The 19,739-nt window shown below is 38.8% G+C and overlaps 2 protein-coding genes across 4 annotated transcripts in view; one reads left to right on the top strand and one right to left on the bottom strand.

The window, feature by feature from the left end:
* The window catches only part of LOC143897200 (latrophilin Cirl), a 470,740-nt gene that overhangs the window by 117,117 nt on the left and 333,884 nt on the right, over positions 1–19,739 (top strand). For 2 of the 3 annotated variants that reach the window (XM_077405631.1, XM_077405632.1), the window contains exon 1: positions 6,118–6,822. The exons of the other annotated variant lie outside the window; for it this stretch is intronic. The gene's annotated coding sequence lies outside the window, so the exon portion shown is untranslated. Of the gene's footprint in view, positions 1–6,117; positions 6,823–19,739 lie in introns of those variants that run through there. 3 annotated transcript variants of the gene reach the window in all.
* Positions 1–19,739, bottom strand: part of LOC143896910 (uncharacterized) — a 254,871-nt gene that overhangs the window by 219,711 nt on the left and 15,421 nt on the right. The window contains exon 2 of the mRNA XM_077405074.1: positions 4,866–4,970. Within this exon, the coding sequence (XP_077261200.1) occupies positions 4,866–4,970 (105 nt within the window). The remainder of the gene's footprint in view (positions 1–4,865; positions 4,971–19,739) is intronic.

The raw sequence follows: 19,739 nt of genomic DNA, 5'->3' as shown, positions 1-19,739 counted from the left end.
GGCGGCACGGAGGGTTAAAGGAGAATGCGGACTCCGATTCGACAATGGGCCACCTACGGTCCCCCTACACCCCCACTAGCTCTTTCTCTCCCTTTCTTTCGTCTCTTTTCGAGCATACTCGGAATCTCGACCGGACCAGCTGCCCTAATGCTGCGGAACTGACTGTAACGCGCCGGCAATTGTCATGGTCTTGTGAACTGTAAAGCGCGTTGGGGAACACGCCACGAGCGATTCTGTCCTGGTTTACGTTGCATCCTCGACTGTTGACGTTTGCCACCGGGCCTGGTGTTGTCCGAAATCTCCGGCACGAATCGTTTACACCGAGATAGAAATGGGATAAAATAGGCATGCGATCACCGAGGGAAGGACCGTGACACGGATTTGGTTGTTCGGTTAATTAGGCAACAATGGTAAATTATGGGAGGACAAATCCACAGGATTCATATAATTTTGCATGCTATATATAGCACAGACTTAATATATCAGTTTTTACGAAATAATTTTCGAAAAATGACAATATGATATAAAATATATGTTTTAATAAGACATTATATTTTTGCAAAACTTACATTGCCTATATTATCCATTTTTGTTTCCTATAAACTCTCCTCTATTGAGACTTATTCAATTTTTTAATTTATGGTAAATATATAAACGTGTCTGTTTTTCAAATTATTCTGTACATATTATTAGAATACGATACTTAATAGAAGAGATGTCAAACCATAATCGATCATAATATCCAGAATATGGTTCATTTAAATTTTGACGTTTTTTCTTGATGCTACAAAAATCATTTTTCTACGTCTTTACTCGCTATTCACGCATTTTTTTTTTCAAATAATTTGTCTCTGTCTGTTCGCCTCCCGTCTAAAGTTAACCCAGTGTAGAATCTGAATTCCTAAAGGACTCAAGTTTCCCGCGATTTAGTTCGTAAGCCCTGGCGGCTGTGGTTATCGAGGCGTTATCGGCCGTGCGAAACGACACCACAAATTCTACGCGACGTTTCAGGGTGCGTTTCGAGCCGCACCGTTGAATTAAAGCGTCATCGCGGTGCCGCGCCGTGTGTCACGGGGTACAACTGCGAACGACCCTTCGGAGAATAAACTCCCATCCAGTATTTATGGACTTTTGGGATTAGCGAGGACGAAGAAGGGAGGCAACTCTCTGCGCATCTCTTTTATAAATTCGCTTTCGAAACACCTCGACGACGAGAAAGGAGAGGCAACCCGCCCTCCTTCCGCGATGTAGATCGCGCGATTCGCGTTGTTTATACGATGCTGTCGCATAGGGGATGCTCTTTTGTCCGCGGTTGATTCTCACCAGGAGATACCGTCGAATGAATTTCAGGGGTGGCGGAGCGATATACATGTCATGCCCGGCTGCGGTTCTGAACTTTACGAGTTCTTCTTGCCTCCCGCGATTCCAGAGACTGCGAATGCGAATCGCGGTAATCGTAAAACCACTCGATACAATCTTCAATGCGATTTAACTTTGATCGATTCAACGTGTATACAAACACAAAATTAGTTATGCAGTATCTATATAACGATTTTATGCCTGCAGTGTTTTTGTATATCTCGAAAATTTTAATTCTATAACTTAAGAATGAAAGTTATCGATATTGAACATAATTAGGCTAATGAAGTTTTTCAAAGACAAAAATAGTATAGAGAAACGATTGTAGAAAATTTAATTTCGACATAACAAAAAGAGAATACAAAGATAGCGTTTCAAAAAAGACAAAATGTAAGCAAATGTACAAAAAATGCTATGAGAATTAACCACTATATATCGAGTTTCACAAATCTTCTTATGTATACGTATATATATATAATTTTAAATTATATTCAATTAAACAAATTCTTAATTAAAATATCTTCATTAAATTAAATTTTAACTTTTCTCGCTGTATTGAATAAATCTCATATTATTCTTTGTCATGTATGCTTATACAAAATTATATTAGGGAGAAATAATAATAGAGAATCGACGATAATGTTGAGAATTGCATTGTCTAAAAATTTAATAGCTATAGAAACGTGAAATATAATCACGAGGCGTCATTGGTCCGCCGCGATACGTTTGTCTCGCAATGCGAAGCGTATATAATACGATCATAAAGTTATTAACGTGCATATTACATGCGTGCATTCATGCAGCGTATCAGGTTTGCAATAGAACGAGAATTCGCCGTTCAATACAGTTTTCTTTTCAAACAGCAAATAGGACAACATAAATTATCTATTACTATCTATATATATATCTAATAAAAGATCGTGCCGATTCCTAGAAAATATATATAGTAACAAAAACAAGATTTTTTGATATAAAAGATATTCTTTAAATTCCCTTTTAATTTTAATGATAGATCCTTATTTATTAAACTATAATACAAGTTGTTTTTTTAACGAAAATGTTTAGATATCAATTCGAGTAATTAGTAATCGGAAATAAAACGGATTTTACGAGTTGTGTGTGTGAGTAGATGAGTATATTTAATAAAGACTTGTATAATAAAATTTAACTATGTTTATTGATAAGATTTACTCTGAATATAAATGATAGAAATAAATAAATATCTAATCCTAACATGCAAACCGATATATTTTACAATTATTTGGATCGTGTCTTTATATTTTTCTTTTGTATACAATATATTTTATTCTTATATTTAACCGACGGGGCTATAGCCGTCATACGCACTTTTGGCCACTTTTGTTTTTGCGGCTATAGCCGTCATCGACAGTCAACGGGTTAAAATGATCTTTAATGTATCTTGGTTCTCTATAATTCTAAATCCATTCATTAATGGTATACCATAATAATGGTTAAACTATTGTTTTTTATTTTGTTAAAAGAGCAAAGATAGAATTATCTTCCGTTAATTCATTCAAAAGGTTATGAGATAAGTGAATATGAGAAAAGCGCGCGAAGGTGAAGTGTAGTCCACGTCAACAGAAACTTTCCCGATGTTTTCTGCAGTTTTCGAGACAGACGTGCGTTTAAATGCGAGGGAGTTTGCGACCTCTCCCTTGGATTGTTTTCCTTCGTCGTGGATAATTTCCCGTCTGCCACTTGCACCTCGCGCAGTAATTTATTGTAAACGCGAAGGCGGACGCGTCGGTTTAAACGATTTTCCTGATATGGCAGCGAACGGACGGATGAAAAGACACGAAAACGCCTTCCATCGTCACGTTAACGATTCATTACGGAAGTGTAAATTAGCAGAAATCGTATCTCGCTCGTCGCTATTGCTCATCGCCGGAAACATGCGATCATCGCTAGAGAAACGTTAAATTCTTAATATTGATATATACTTGAAGACGATTCACTTAAAACTGTTTGAGCGATACACACATTTTTTAAACCAGGTTTTCATTAAGAACGTTGAAAAGGTACGAGTTTATTCAGTGATGTCTGACTTTTGTTGTCATATGTTGTGCCAATTAAATGGACGAATCCATTCAGATAGATCAAAATAACTGATACGAACGTACATGGCACAAAGTTTTTTTTCGTAGTAAATTAGCAGTTTTTTTTATTTTAAAATTTTCGTTTCAATAAAAATTGATTTGTTTTACGCAAATTTAATTATGTCACATTTTTATCCTATTTTTACCGATATTTGACTCTTTTAGTTACAAAAAAAGTCTCAGGAATTGAAAGTTTTTAAATAATTAAGCATATTTAATGTCAAATATCAGAAAAATAGGATAAAAAAATGTAATTATTCTAAATAAAGAAACTTATAACAAGATATTTTCTTTACCGTCAAATAAGATTTTATTTTCAATAGTCACAATGCTTAATTTCCAAGCACTTCCAAATCCAGATTTATTGTAATTAAAAAAAGTCAAATATCGGAAAAATAGGACCAAAATGTGACATAATTAAATTTTCGTAAAACAAATCAATCTTAATTTAAACAAGATTTTTAAAATATAGAAAAAAACTGCTAATTTTTTACGACAAAAACTTCGTACTATCGTATCAGTTATTTATTTCAAGCTGTCTAAATGGATTCATCCATTTAGCAAAACGTGACAATAAAAATCAAGCATCACTGAATAAACTTACCCTTTCATTCCGCTTGTTGTGTGGATTTCGGTATTTTTTAAACGCGTATGCATTAATAATTTCAGCAATAATGTTGGGAACAATAAAAACTTGTGAATGCATAACTATTATTTTGTCAAATAAAATGTGTCCGTATGAGAGGCAAATATTTTTCCAATGAAAACAATACTTCATTTCTCACTCATACGTGATTGATGAGATACGCGATACCGTTGTTTTATACTTGTAAACAATATTGAAAAGCAATAGTTATAAATAATAGATAAGCCAGATGAACAAGTATAATAACATGTACACATAGAACACGTCGGTTAAAAAATATTTCATAAAAGAGACTTTTAGCATAAATTCGTTCATTCGGATTTCATACTTTTATTATTCTTGTTATTAACTTTCATTTTTCGTTCGTATCATTATAAGTTTCAAAATCATTGAGTTTGTTGTGTTATTGATTTTATATATTTTGTTAAAAAAGTAACAAATATATACGATAAAAGAAAAGCCATTTAAAAGCATAAAAAGATTATAAAGTATTTAAAGAACACTAAAAGAACAGGCGAGAGAATAGAGATATGAGAAAAACATCTTAAAAAAATATAAAATGATATAAATATACTAAGAGCATTTTTCATATCATACTTTTCGAAATATTCTTTCTTAATAAATAAATGAATATTATTATATTGATATAATTTTAACGCAATTTTCGCTTATCTTGTATCGTCGTCAGTTAAGTATCTTATATCGCCTGGCAATTTTAATTTATAATTAATAAAGGTACTTACCTAGAAGATGTTGACACAATGCTGGAAGAATGCGGAACGATACACGCGGGGCGGAAGTTGACGTCGACTCGAAGTTATCGTCCTTGTAACGGCGTGGCCTTGTAACTCACTACAAAACACAAACAACGTTAGTTTCCTCGTGCGTAGCGATATCGGGGGTTAAGCAATGGATAAGAACACTTTACATCATCTCGCGAGATCGCGAGCCAGCCGGAGAAAGCGAATTCGCCGAGCGAAAGCGTCCGTTTGACACGAATTGCGCGCGAAGTCACGAATTCGAAACGTCGTAAATCGCGCACGGTGATATCGGATGCACGCGAACGCGAATCGCGACTATTACTCTGCCCGGAGAGTGAGATATCGATAAACTATGAATTCAGCCGTTTCGCCGTGCACGATATTCCGAACTTGGCGGTATCGCGCAATTTCTAACGTCGCAACGTCCGAATAAGCTATCTTTTAAAGTTTCAATAGCCGTTAACGCTATACGAGCCATTTTGAGCCGCTGGTTAATATCGCGTAGTTATTATCAACTTGACTCCCGACGCGTTCGATAGACGCTATATTGTCTTCTCAGGCTAATGCGGAACTTTTGGCGGAACTCAAGTCATTCGGAAGAGCGAGCGAAAAGGCATTACAAGATCTCTCAATACGTACAGATTCCTGTATATATTCTCGTCCGAAGAATCCATGTACCGTTCGCGCATATCGTCAACGAATCACCGTTAACGTCCGATAATCGGCGTTTCCTTCTCGTTCAAGACGGGCCGTCCGCGTCGCGACTCCGGACTCCGGATCGTCATCAGACAACTTCGATCGCGTCGCCGCGCGTCGTCGCGAGGTACTCTCGCTACCCGCGATACGATCGCGAGCGGCGATACGACATTCGAAGTCGGGCGCGACGCGCGACGAAAATTCCACGTATAACGCGTTTACACGATCGCTATAGAAGGAAGAAGGAAGACACCGCGGCGGCACCGCGCGAACGCGAAGAGAGGAGCATCTTTAACCGACACGAAGGTGGGCGCGGAGCGCGGGGCGCGGGGCGCGGCGGCGGCGGCTGACCGGGCTGACTCGAAAACCGTTCGGTTCGGCGTATACGCGAGGGACGAGGGAAGCCGAGCGCGCCCGAGCGACCTCGTCCTCGCGGCGGTGAGAAGGGGGGGGGGAGTCGCCACCGCCGCCGCCGCCGCACTCCGCAGTCGCTAGTCACTCGGCTCGGCGGGCGTGGTGGGGAGAGACGCTCTCTCGTCCCCCTGCGCTCGCTCAGTCGCTCCGTCGCCGCCGAAGGGAACGTGTCGCCGCGCGTTGCCGTTCCCCTCGTAGCCGCGCCGCGACGGGTGTCAACTCTCGCGCTGCTCTCGTTACCCTCTCACCGTCGTCGTCGTCGTCGTCGTTGCGTCGCCACTCGCCGCGATTCTATACCCGTCATGGAGACTCGTAACTCCCGTGCGACACGGTGAAGCGCGACGGGGCGCTCTATCGCGCGGCCAACTTCAGTGTGTTCCGCGCGAGTGATACGAAAGCGTCTTTTCGGTGTCCGATCGCGCGACTTCGCGATTCGGTATGCGCAACTGTGATCGCCCCGGGATCTGACTCCGTTCCCCAGGATCTACTCGAGGAAATTCCCTCGGAGAACCACGGATAAACCGACGGTGGAGAACTCGGGGGAGGCCGCCGCGCACACAGCCGAAGGATCGCGTCAGCCGTCGGCAAGACGCGCGTGCCTCGGCCGCCGAGATCGGCTGCTCGATCAGCGATCCCGCGCCCGCCCGGGATCGTGTTTCCCGGAATTCCCGGAAGCTGCGAGATTGGGATGTAACGAGGCCTCGGACCTCGCTATAGTGTGTTTCGTGTGACAGTGAGAACGGTGAACAACTGTTCTGGTTTTGTTCGTCGGTTTCCCGCTTTCTGCGCGATGTGCCACGGTCCCACCGGTCGCCGCATCCTCTGTCTCGTAAGTACCGTAATAGGAAAAACGGCTTCTCGAGATCGACGGTTCGCACCTCCGCGCTCTCGTTCTTTCCCCCCCCTCGAAAACGACCGCGTCGCTTATCAGTGAATTCGACATCGGTGTGCCGTCGCGTCGATCGGGAATCCGAATCGGAGCTTCTCCGATTTGCAGCGACGGCAACGGAATGCGACGCGAGATTCTCGAAGCGTCGGAACGAGGCGCGTGTGCTCGCGCGCGCACGCGAGATATATGTTTTCTCCCCCTTCCCCCCTCCCCCCCCCGTGGTTCTGTGAACTTGTGACGAACGTGAAAGTGGAAAGCGCTGTCCGAAATCGGGAGTGCGTCGCGTCGGAAACTGGCCCGTTGACGTGCACCTCGTTCGGCGCGTTCGTTTCGGAGCCGACGACTCGCCGATTCTCGAACACCGCGCCAGTCACGTCCGCGTCGGTCGCTCTCGATCGCGGAAGTACAACCGACAACCGTCCGATTTTTTTTCCCTGCAGCGTGCTCGCTCTCCTCGATCTCGCGGCGCGTGGAAGGTACGGCGTTATCCACGCCGCGCCGCGCCGGTGTAATTTCGCAGTGACGCATGACGCCGGCCTGTGTTTTCTTGAAAATTTTTTTTCAAGCGATTCGAACGTCGAAGTGGCGCGGGAGAATCGCGCGTTGATGGAAAATCAAGGATTTTGTTATTCGCTACGATTGGTGTCGTGCCGAATTCTCCCGCGTCGCCTGGTTTACGCATCCGTTACTTGTTGACGTGTCCGCCCTGTGTCTCCATTAGTGAAATTGCGTTATAAGCGCGCGACGTAAACACGAGCGAAGGAATTATCGTTATTTATACGTATTTATATACCTCGGTATTTGCGTACATACTTACGCGACGGCGAATTTCACGCTTCCCCGCGAGAATCGATGCGCGACGATTATTTGTGCGCGGAGAAATTTGGTCTCGGCGAAAACTCGCGATAACAGCCTAGACGCGTGTGGTGCGCGATTTAATTGTTTAATATCTGTGCGATGAAAATAGCGGAGGACTTTAAACAAATTTCGCGCGCATTCCCCGTGCCGGGGAATCGAATTTCTCCACAAACGCGATTGCGCGCTTTTAATGCTTTTTTTTACTTGGTTCTCCTTCGACGACGAAAATCTCGGTTTTCGAATTTTCATTCGCAGTTAGCTCAAACCGTCGGACGAGCATGACGACGGTGAATTATATTTCGGGTTACGTGCGTGTGTCGATACGAGCTCACCGACCATATATATTCGAAGAGGATGAAAACGGGGAAGAGAACGGAAAAACAAATGACGTCTGCTGCTGATCGGTCGCGTGCGGTGTGTAAATTTGCGGCGAACGTGCAAATTCGTCGGAAATCGCGAAAATCGATCGTGTTGATTTTATGCGTCTTTTTGTGCGCGTGCGACAAAAGGGTGTCTTTTTGTGCTCGCGTCCGTTTCGAAATGCGTGAAAGATTTGGATAACGACTATAATGGCGTTGGTGTGCAAGCCGCGTGTGGAAAACCTTTAAATACGCGTGTGCTTCTCGATTCTTCGGGCGGTGCGAAGAGGGCACGTATCGTGAAATTTTTCGGAATGGGGATTCCCAGCAGAATTATTCCGTTTTCCTCTGAAAAACAATAGAAATCTAGGAAAGAACTGAATAATTCCGGATCGGAATCCATTTCATAAAGTTTCGTGACAAGTGCGCGTCCAGGACCGACAATTCTATATGGTGTCTTTTAAATACGTGCGTTAATTTGCTCGGCGTGAATAAATTCCGACTAACGCGACAGACACGACGATCCGAAAATGTAGAAAAATTGAAATGTGTCTTGTTAGTTGTCCGGCGGCCGGCGGAAACTCTGTAAACGATAATAGGGCTGTCGTTTTTTTTTTTTTTTTATCATATCTTGCACACGCGCGAGTTATAAATATGCGTCAACAAACCCGCGCGCCGCGTTTCAAATATACTCGCGCGTAGAAAATACAAGTGGAATGACTTTAAACAACGGTCGGTCGGAATCGAACAGAAAATATTTAAAAACGTGCGAAGCTTTAAAATCGGGATCGTATATGGAAATGCCGGCGCATCGTCGATTTTTATCGTCGATATTTTTGTGCGTGGACTACAAATGTACGCGTCACTGATTCCGCGCATTACATTCATATATTTCGCCTGCGCCGCACGTAGAAGTTTATATAACGATACGGATGCAATTATAAGAATAACAAAGTTTTTTAAAAATTCATCAAATCGCGAGAATGCTGTCGAGTGCTATCGCTGTCCCTTTTTTTTCCGCGAAAAGTACAAAACACGCTCGTCCGTTTTAACGGGCGACGTGCATGCATAGTTTAGATAACGGTGAATGTAATAACTCTCTGTAATAAGGACGGAAAATGTGGAGAACGGCGAATTCTAAAATTCATGGGATCGCGAAAATGTGATCGGTGACTATATCGTCGTAATTTCCGTGAACATATGCCATATGCCTGCTGCGACTTGTCTGTAAAAATGTAAAGAGCCTGCATTTTTCAATTCGCCAGATCGTAAAAATGTGATTGTCGATTTCTATATGCGGACAATATGCATCGACGAAATCGCGTTAAATTTGCGCATTTTAAGGTTACATTTTCGCGAGAAATATAAATAATGATATAAACGTACATTTTGAATGTAACATATCGTGGGGATATATTCTAGGGGATAGTCTGTTTTAGTATTCTCGTTTCAAAAAGAACTTCGAAATTGGACAAATATTTTCGGATATACGTATGAAAGATTTAGATAATTAGTGACAAACATAGAAAGGAGAGAGTTCTTGAGCATACAATATTCAAACGTTTTAAATGTCTTATTAGCAATTTGTGTGTGAAAAATGAAATACGATCGATATAATACTCAAAAGTTATGAAAAAAGTGCAATATCATAAATAATTATTTGTTCAGAGATTTTAAAAACGAATATAATATAACGATTATTCAAATTCGGTGATAATTTGTAAATAACCTGCAATAAACGAGTACGAAAATAAACTCGAAAAATGCTAATTAAGCAGGTTTAATTTTGTTTGTTGTGAAAGTGTGCAGGTTATCGATTGCTTTTTGTGTTGCTAGAAAAACTTGGCGAGTGATAAGTGCCGTGTAATGCTGTATAACATGTCGTGAAACATTGTGATGTGCCATCAAGTATATGGCAGAAAATTGTGTGCGATACGCGTACGATGTTTTTGCTAAAAAAGTGGCGATCTAAATTCTAATATATTTGCGTTTTCATTCTTAACGAAGATGAAAAAACTCGATTTAAAAATGTTAATGCAATCCTTGATTTTCCATCGGTGATTTCTTCTCAAATTTACAATGCAAAATCGAAATCACTTCTAATCCGCGTGTGCTACTATACGAGAACTTGCTAGGTTTACTTTTCACGCGTGAATAAATCCGCGCTCCGTTTTCGCAACGTTTGTGACAGAGGGAAATCTCGGTAACTGTGCGGAAATGCGGCCTTTGATTTTCAATCAGTAACTCCTCGCATCGAAATTTGATTTGTGTCCAATGAAAATAGAAGGGAAATGTCAATTCGAGGAAAGCGAGTAATCACGCTATTCTCGATTCTTGGCGATTGATATTATTTTACTTATTCTCGGATCTCGATTTTACGGTATCGCGATTTACCGGAGTGTATTATCGCGCGATGACAGTTTCATGCTACACTCGCTATTAGCTATGATACGCGCAATTAAGAAAAAAGTGCGTATCATTCGCAAGTGTATATAATTAATAATGCGGTGGATGTCACCGCCTTGTTATAACAATGGTATAGAACGCATGAAAGTATCACATCATTCTCTTCAAGGATTATCAAAAGTACATATTACTACGTGACTTTGTTCAAAACCATGACAGGTTACTTTATTCATACTTATGACTCACTTGTGTCTCACAATTAGCGTATATCGAGTATTTTTCTGCATCGAAGCGTATAATTACATTTCTACAAATATATAATTACATAGTTTTAAGGATACGCCAATGTACTTCGTATCTCGGTTAGAAGGACTTTTTCACATCGGCACAAACTTTATCTCAAGTTGAAAGAGATGCGCAGTAGTGTAGATACGGTAAACGAAACTTGCGCGTGCGCGCGCGCGTATTTCAGGGTTTAATTGCGACTACCGGACTGCTCTGAATTTCTAAGGATAATTTGTGACACGACACAACCGTCGCGATGTCGTGTCATTAAGCTAAAGATTACCGGGAGCGACGGAAGGCTCGCTTTGACGTGTCCCGCGGGAAGACCTCCTGTTTGGTCTCGTTTTACAAGTCAATGCTCAAAGCGCGCGTGCACGTTGCGAGAATACAAACTAGTCTGTTTACATGACCACGGCACGGCCTTCGGCTAGCCCGCTTCTAAGTAATTTCTCGTTTGCAGCTTGTTGGCTCGCCGTTTCGATAATGCGATGTCACAAAAAGTGTTGATGGTGAAAAGAAAGTTTAAGCAAGTTGTGTAGTAATAGTCGATGAATATAACGCGGGGATGTAATGAAGTTTGTAACGCTAACCACAAGCATCATATTTTCTTGTAGGATATTTTGATTTATTTGGATGTTTATCTCTCATGGAACTTTCAGTACCTATATTTTATTGCGTGATGTGACTTGAGCGACATTAAAAATGTTTATTTTTCATCTGATCCGCGAGAAGAGTCCGTGTTTCTCTTGCAATAGAATCTTTATACTATATACAAGAAACGTACACTGTGCGTGTGTGTGTGTATGTGTGTTTGAAATTGAGTAGACAGCGTTTTCTCATTCCGCTGAAACTGTCATCCTCTTTTCTTGAAATACAATCCTTTCCGCTTAAAAATAAAAGTGAAAGAGGAGACCGGAGACCATTTATCGCGAGGTCTATTTGATTCTAAACGTATTCCGGCGTCAGAAAATGTCCATTTCCCCGTCCATTTCGGAGTTCAGGACCTCTCTCGTCTAATGCAGAACGGGAACAATGTAAACGTACCTGCGCAAATCTATAGGCGCGATTAGGGAAATTGTAAGCGTATATATAATCCTCGCTTCATTTCGCAATGGGAAACGCGACGGATGAAATCTGGTTTGTGTTGCGGAAATCCACATTCGGTACGATGTATTACATATATAGTTCGGTCGTGTGCGCGGTAGATCAACGTTGAACTTCGCTGCCGAAACTTAAGGGAACATCGCGAGCACCGCGAGCGCGTGGAATAAGTTACTGCCGCCGTAGCGGAACTTTCGGCATGAAGTTCCTTTGAAATTTAGGTGCTGGCGTCCGTGATAGAGAAATCAGTTCGAGGGGAGCGCCTGGATGATTCATTTATATCAATATTAGGTGGGCGCGGAGCGATTAGGACTCGTCCCGTTGCGTCGGTATCGTCGTCCGTCGCGCACGCAATGCACGCACTCCACGCTTGCGTAACACTTTGCGGCTTGTCGCGTCATTCAGGCACCGATCGCATCTTAATCCTTGACTAATTGTCGATAATGCAGTAGATGAATGGACATTTATTTCGTCGTGTCATATTTGGATTTTTTGGTAGTATTTCATTTAATAAGGTTTCCATGAAACACTGGGCGAAGTAAATTTTAGAGTAGTGTAAGGGGTAAAGGTGCGTTAACAATTAAAATAACCAACAGTTTATAGAATTATTACTATTATATTAAATGTTATTATAAATAATTTTAGTATCTCACACACACACACACACACATTCTTTTTATTCTATTTTTTTTACTGAAAAGATTAATTAGTTAACATGGATATTTTGCCATTTATGTGGTTTTGTATTGCATTTGATACAATTTGTCATGCAACAATATAATCTATATATATAAAGGAAGATGTCCTGACTGACTCACTGACTCATCAACGCCCAGCCTAAACCCCTGAACCGAATTTTTACCAAAAGTATATGAAATAGGGGTAGAATTTTCCGGGGAGTGCTATAAAGTGTATAATTTTTCGTTACCGATTTTTTTAGAAACGGTACGGAAATTTATTCAATTTTTCGGGAATTTATTGACCGAATCTTAAAGAAGTAGGGGTAGAATTTTACGGGAAGCGCCATGATGTGTACAATTTTTGTTACAGATTTTTTTGGAAACCGGTTTTTTTAATTTTTCCAATTTTTCGGGAAATAATTAATTGAATCTCAAAGAATTACACATGAAGTAGGGGTAGAATTTCCCGGGGACTGCTATAAAGTGTACTATTTTTTGTTACCGATCTTTGGAAACCGGTTCCGAATGACCGAATTTCAAGGAATTGTACATAAAGTAGGGGTTGAATTTCTCGGGGAGTGCTATAAAGTATATAATTTTTTGTTGCCGATTTTTTTGGAAAAGGAGAGGGAGAGGGAGAAGGAGAGAGAAAGGGAGAGAGAGAGGGGGGAGGGGGGAGGGGTGAGAGAGAGATAGAGAGACTATTTGCGTGTCTTAATACACATGTTCTCCGGGACGAAGCCCGACGGGGCATGCTAGTAAAAAATAATCAAGGTGCGTATAAATACAGCAATTTTAATAAAGGTAGCCCGTGCTTTTCACACGAAACATACTTGTTTATAAAATTTCATTGTAACTTCTCTTTAAGGAGGCTTTTACCCGGTTGCTCTAATCAATGTAGCAACCGAAAAATTATTATTAATAATTGGTTATAAAATTATCGGAAAATTAAATAAAAAAATAATGATTTTTACATAGTGTAAGAGTAAGTTATATGTTCTATTAGTGTATAAATATTAAAATTTATATATACAATAAGTCAGTTGACTACGTCAGTGCTAAAGAGCAGAATAATAACATGCGCATGTTACAACGTTGTCTGCTGCAGCAGTCTGCAGCTAAGTGAGGTGTAACCGTGTAGCGTTGTAGCGATTGATGCGATGAAGAGATGGAGCTAAAAGAAAGATAACGTGAGAATGCTGAGAGGGAAAATGAAAGGAAAATTCTCGAAAATAAAGGTTGTCAATGCGCGAGAGAATAATTATGCCGCTACCATACAGCGCAGAGAAAAGACATGTGCAAATGAGGTTAGAAACTTGGCGCGATTTTGACACTCGGAAGATCATTCGCCTAACCTGTCGTACGTCATATTAAAACTACAATATCTTTTATAACTCATCGTCAACACCAAGTTTTTTTCTTATCATTAGAAAGATTATTATTTTAACTATATACAATTTCTTAGTTTTTTGTTTACCTGGCTCGCAAACTTGCCAAGAAAATACATCACTTCCGGTAAAAATTTTAGTGTTTACCATATATGCCTTGTGTTATAAATGCGAATTTCAATACTGATATTTTTAAAATTTTTATCGTCAACCTATGCTAAAGTTTTGGGTATCGGTTCGTTGTGGTTCACTTTACAACATAATTTAATTTCATAAAGATCTGTCGTTTTATGATCGAGGTAAGAGCCTCCTTAATAGAAATCATGAAATAAATGTTTTTATTAAAAGAGTATGAAATCGAAGTAGCAGATGTCGAAATATATACTGTTACGTAACTTGCATAACGACAGTATCAAGACAGCTTAATTATTTTCAAAGATGTAGTATGCATTTTCTCAGAATAATTTATTCCGCCGGAACCGTTAAAGCCGCACCTGTCATCTCAATCGCATTTTGCTTGCGAACTCGCGGTAACTGTTTCACGAAACAGTTTATGAAAGAAACGCATAAGTGCTGGAATAAATGTCCGTCGTGTTTTTCATCGTCCCTTACTACAACCGCCCTTTTCTGATATCATTAATCCTTCGGAAAGAGAGGGGTGGGCAGAATGCATATGCCATATGGCATACGTTTGATGTGCTACAAAAAGTGCAGGGTCATTCCCGCGAGTTTTGTCGGTGATAATTGATCGAGTAGGAACGAGCGAACTAAAACGAATGCGCTTCGAATTCGAGAAATGTGCACTTGTCTAGTAATAGTGAGATATAGTTGTAAATAGTTGACGATATTTTAACAGTGAATTTTATAAATTAAATGATTTTGTTACGTTGTATATTACGGTTAAAAAACTTACAAAAATAAAATAACTCAATATAGCGAAATTAAGAAACACGGCAGTGTCTCGCGCCAATTAAGTATACGCGAACGAAGCGAGATTAAATGTCGTCAATAGATTATTTTTATATATTCTTCAATATATATATATTGAATACATATATATTTGATAATTAGATATTCAGATAGTTATTGATAAGATTTTTGTTATTAATGGAGTATTGAAGTCGATTAAAATGTTATTGATGCGTTATGTATTAAAACGTATGTTTCCCATCCATCTGCATTCAGTTGAAAAACATTCTTCCAATCGTGATCGGATAAAAATTCCAAAGCAAATTTTTATTTTACTAATCTGTAAATAGCTTTTTATAGACATAAGATTTATATTTATAGTTTCTGAGATCTTGATAAACTATTTTTGCAAATAAAATTTATAGTAGGTTACGAAAGAAGACAATTTTATCATATGCGAAAAACTACAATAACTCGCGAACAAAGAGTCATAGGAACAAAGCTGACACGCGCGTAGCTCAACTTTTTGACGGAGTCCTCGAATATCTCCACGAAAATGTTTCTGGCATGTGAAACGCGTGCTATATTGTCGACGTGTTTGCTCTTTCGAACGTTAGTATGTTAGTCGTTAATTAATGTTAGTTGGCAAAATGCGCACAATAAGTAATATGCTAGGAAACATGATGCGGTGCTAACGAATCATAATAAATATTTTTGTATAAGAGAAAGGATAATTTAACACACAATGTAACAATTTATAATTAATATTTTATTCGAAACAATACATCATCCATAATCTTCTGGGTGCAGATAAAAGAAAAAAGAATACTGGTGTGTGTGTGCGATATTTCAATGGTTATTTATTTAAGTTCTAATTGAAGCGTGTTGAGAATAACAGAGATGTAAAGCACTGATGATTCTACAAAAGATTGATATAAAAAAATTACAATATTACATAGTAAATAACGTGTATTAATTTGCGTTGTAATCCCAAATACATTCAGGATACATTTCGATCATTTTATGTTTCCTACTTCAATTGCTTTTCAAAATTTTTGCAAACGACCTTGTCGAGAATAAACAAAACAATTTCCGTCGCCAGTGAATAATTCAAAATAAGTCGTTTTATTTTCGACCCAACTGGCCAATTGAAAATAAATTGCACAACGTTTCGACCGAATTCCGGTCCTTATCAAGTGCTTTAGGTTACACCGATCCGCATAACAAATTTACATGCATCGTTGACGTGGTGTCCTGACAACCTCAGATCTTGTCGAGAATGTCACGTCGCGAATTTCACTTTATTGCTTTATTCATTCGTGGATCCATTGCCGACTCCGGTTTTTACACTTTCGCGCTGGATTCTTATGAAACATGCAGAGAACATCGTGATGAAAAAGTTGAGAAACGAGTGCAAGTGGCGAAGATATACGGAGAAACGGGAAATACCTGAACGTGGTCTCGACTGATCGTATTTCTACATCGCCTCCGACATATTTACTTCATTGCCTGGGAAACGGATAGCGTTTTAATATCGCTTTGACACACGAGAGACCTTCGATCGATAGGTCGAGGATAGAAAGGGATAAAAAAGATATATAGGGGCTTAATTAAAAAATAAGCTAATCCGCTTTTTTAGTAAAGAAATGATCAATTTAAATAACTTGAAAATATATGTGACCAGCGGTTGCAAATTGAAAAACTTTTGACCAGTCATTGCTAAAATAAAATTTAGTACTTGTTTTTTCATAAATTGAAGAATTTATTTAAAATTATGAAAAAAATACTCACTTAGGTTACGAATCTGCTTGATAATTGCAAATATTTAAACATTCTTTTATTATAATTTAAAATAGTTTAGATTGATCCGCTTTGTGCAAAATATGTTTTCTCCCGACATATTTTAAGTTTAATATTAGATGAGCTTCATAAATCTTTTTTCATATTTAGTAACATAAATAATATGATGTATAATACAAAAATTGTGCCACATCATTCAGGAATTATTAGTAGTAGTAATATAATTTATTGTTTTCCCTGTAGGGTTTGCAATCTTTATACAAAAAAATCTTAACCTAAATCCTTAACCTAGATTTATTTAAGACCTTAAATCTAACTTACGAAGGGAAGATTCTGCATAACTATGCTTTCTCTTCCCTTCTTTCTAATGCACACACACACACCCGCCCGCAGGAATTATTAATGTAAACCGATAAATAGATAAATTTATCGCAGTAGTGCTGCCATTGGATTATCACGAATTTTGTCGTTTTCCATAACGAGCAGATTTACTGTGCAACGGTTTTTCTGCTCTTGAGATTAATGAGTGCAACGACGCCGCAACGGCTGTTTCTTGCGCGTCTTTTCTATTCTTGCGCGGACCGGGCTGGATTGAGCGCGATCGTAATAAAAAAAAATCGCTTGCCGATCGCCGTCGTGTCGGGCGAGCGAGAGCTGTGCCGATAAACTTAGTAATGGCAGAAAAATTGCCGCGATTAAGGTCGAAAACACATCCGCGACCGCCATTTTCTCACAACACCTGTGAATTACGCGTAATTGCCGTCCTCCTTTCTCCTCCTTCGCTGCTTCCCTTTTCTCACACCCCTCATCTGGCTATCTATTCATGGGAACACCGAAACAGTTCATTGTCTAGGGCTGGAAGTAGCAAAAGGAAAGGTTGATGTTGATATAATTATTGACATTCCAACGATAAACAAACTTCCCTAAGCTTTTATAGGAAATATAATGAACGAGAGAATCAAGAGAATTTATTACGGCGCATATAATTTGTGAAAACAATTCGGCAAGTTTGCTTTATTTAGTTCGTCAGTGTTAACAATTATGCCACTAATAGCTTTCTTATTTAATAAACAAATCAATTGGGATGCATATGAGCTATTTATTGTTCTACTCGAAGCTATACAATAATATTAAAGCAATTGCTTTAAAAAGTCAAACATAGTTCACTCATTTTAAACTAACTGATATATTACGAGGTCAAGATATAATAATAATCTGTAATATATAAACCGTTATAACGTTAATTAACAGAATAATATTTTGAAAGTCTTTGCATCATATTTTAACTTAGAATATTGCAACACATTTATTCATAAAGTTCTGATGTTATAAAATCAGTGTAATAATGAATAAAAAAAGGTTTAAGCATGAATGATTATATGTCTTGCTCTATATTCACTTTGTCGCTAGAGCACCGTTAATCGTCACGTCGAATCGGAAATTAAGGCACTCGTGTATAAAGCCGCGTATTATACCGAATCGCGGAAGTTTCCGCGAAATTACAGGCCGAACGATAAAATTTCTCTGTTCGCGAGACGCGAATCAATTCCCATGATCATAGCGGATCGAGAAATACTTTTCGCGCGCGGTACGTCGTTGCTCCGCACTGCTCGCAATATCGTACGAGTTTCTCTCGTTGCGGGTCGCGTAATTTGTAGCCCCGGCGTTATAAGATGATGGACGGTTGGATGATTTATGATGTTTTAGAAAAATGCATTCGTCTTGCGAGGAAATCGTTGCGAACACGATACAGAATACATCGCGATTATAACGAGAAAGGAAGAAAGAGAAAAAGGAAAAAAGTAGAAAGAGCGTTCCTGAAGATAAAGAAGAAAACATTTATTAATGATATTTTTTTATCTTTACGTTTCGTTATTAGATGCTTTAAATTGTATAGTCTTTATCAAGACGGGAGGGATCTTTGTGATGAAGCAAAATGATATACGATCGTATTAATCAATGTTTTATCCAAAATACAAATTCTATGATATATATGTAATTAAACATTAAGTATCAATATTGTTCTTCTAATAGTTCTTCGATTTTTAAAAACACGAAAACAATTCATATTATGAAATATTAAATTATAATAAATTACATTACATTTCTCGTTGTGGTATACAGTTACGTTATCAAAGTTAAATAATTTTATTCAAAAGTCAAAATTACGTAACTAGAACGTCAAATAGGTCACCACGTCGAGAAATCGATTCATGCTCGCAAAATGCCCGTTATGAAATAATCAACGTATCAACGGACGATAATAAATGATTGTTCCAGCGTGTGCTTATTTTCACAATCGCATGGATTACAACGAGAAAATCTTAATGACCTTATCACGTCGAATTATATACGTTGTTTAATGGGGCTTCAACATATCATAGTGTTATCGAAATTTTATTCGGTGTCGTAACGCTCACAGTTATTACCGAGATAGCTTATCTCGTGGCTTCTCATGAAAATCCTTTTCGCGCCATATGCCGTCCAAGTATGTCGAATGATCAATACTTATCGTCAACATATAATAGGCAATACTTAATCTCATTAAAGATTAATAACACAAAATAATATTTTTATTGTCACATATCTATTGACTTAATTCCCAATCACGGATTCTTTAACAATGAGATGTAAGCTATTTTCTGGTGAAAATATAATAGAAAGCCATCAATTACTTAAATCACGAGAATAACTTTTTATAGCTATTTTTTCTATTAATGCAATTGACATTTTTGAAAATATTTGTGGTAAAGGGAGAATTAGAGTAATTCGATAAAGAACTAAAAGTGCATTATATTTATTATAGGAAAATAATACCTATCGTTTTACATCATCGTGGTTGTATATAATACCGTTTACACATAAAATATAAGTATAGAATATTTGTATGTCCTTGACCGATTTGATGTCAGAAAGGTTACATATACATTTGATATAATAGAAATTCAATTGCGTGACATGCAACTTGCAGTAACGCGCTGAAGGGTATACAAGATATCGTGCAATAGATCAATCTTAGGTTGCAGCATATTTTTACATCGGGCGCATTTACATTTTTAACGTACACGCTA

The sequence above is a fragment of the Temnothorax americanus genome, unplaced genomic scaffold (genome assembly GCF_048541705.1).
Source record: "Temnothorax americanus isolate GAGA-0224 unplaced genomic scaffold, ASM4854170v1 Scaffold2, whole genome shotgun sequence".
NCBI classification, from domain to species: domain Eukaryota; kingdom Metazoa; phylum Arthropoda; class Insecta; order Hymenoptera; family Formicidae; genus Temnothorax; species Temnothorax americanus.
This window is presented reverse-complemented; position numbering and strand designations above follow the sequence as displayed.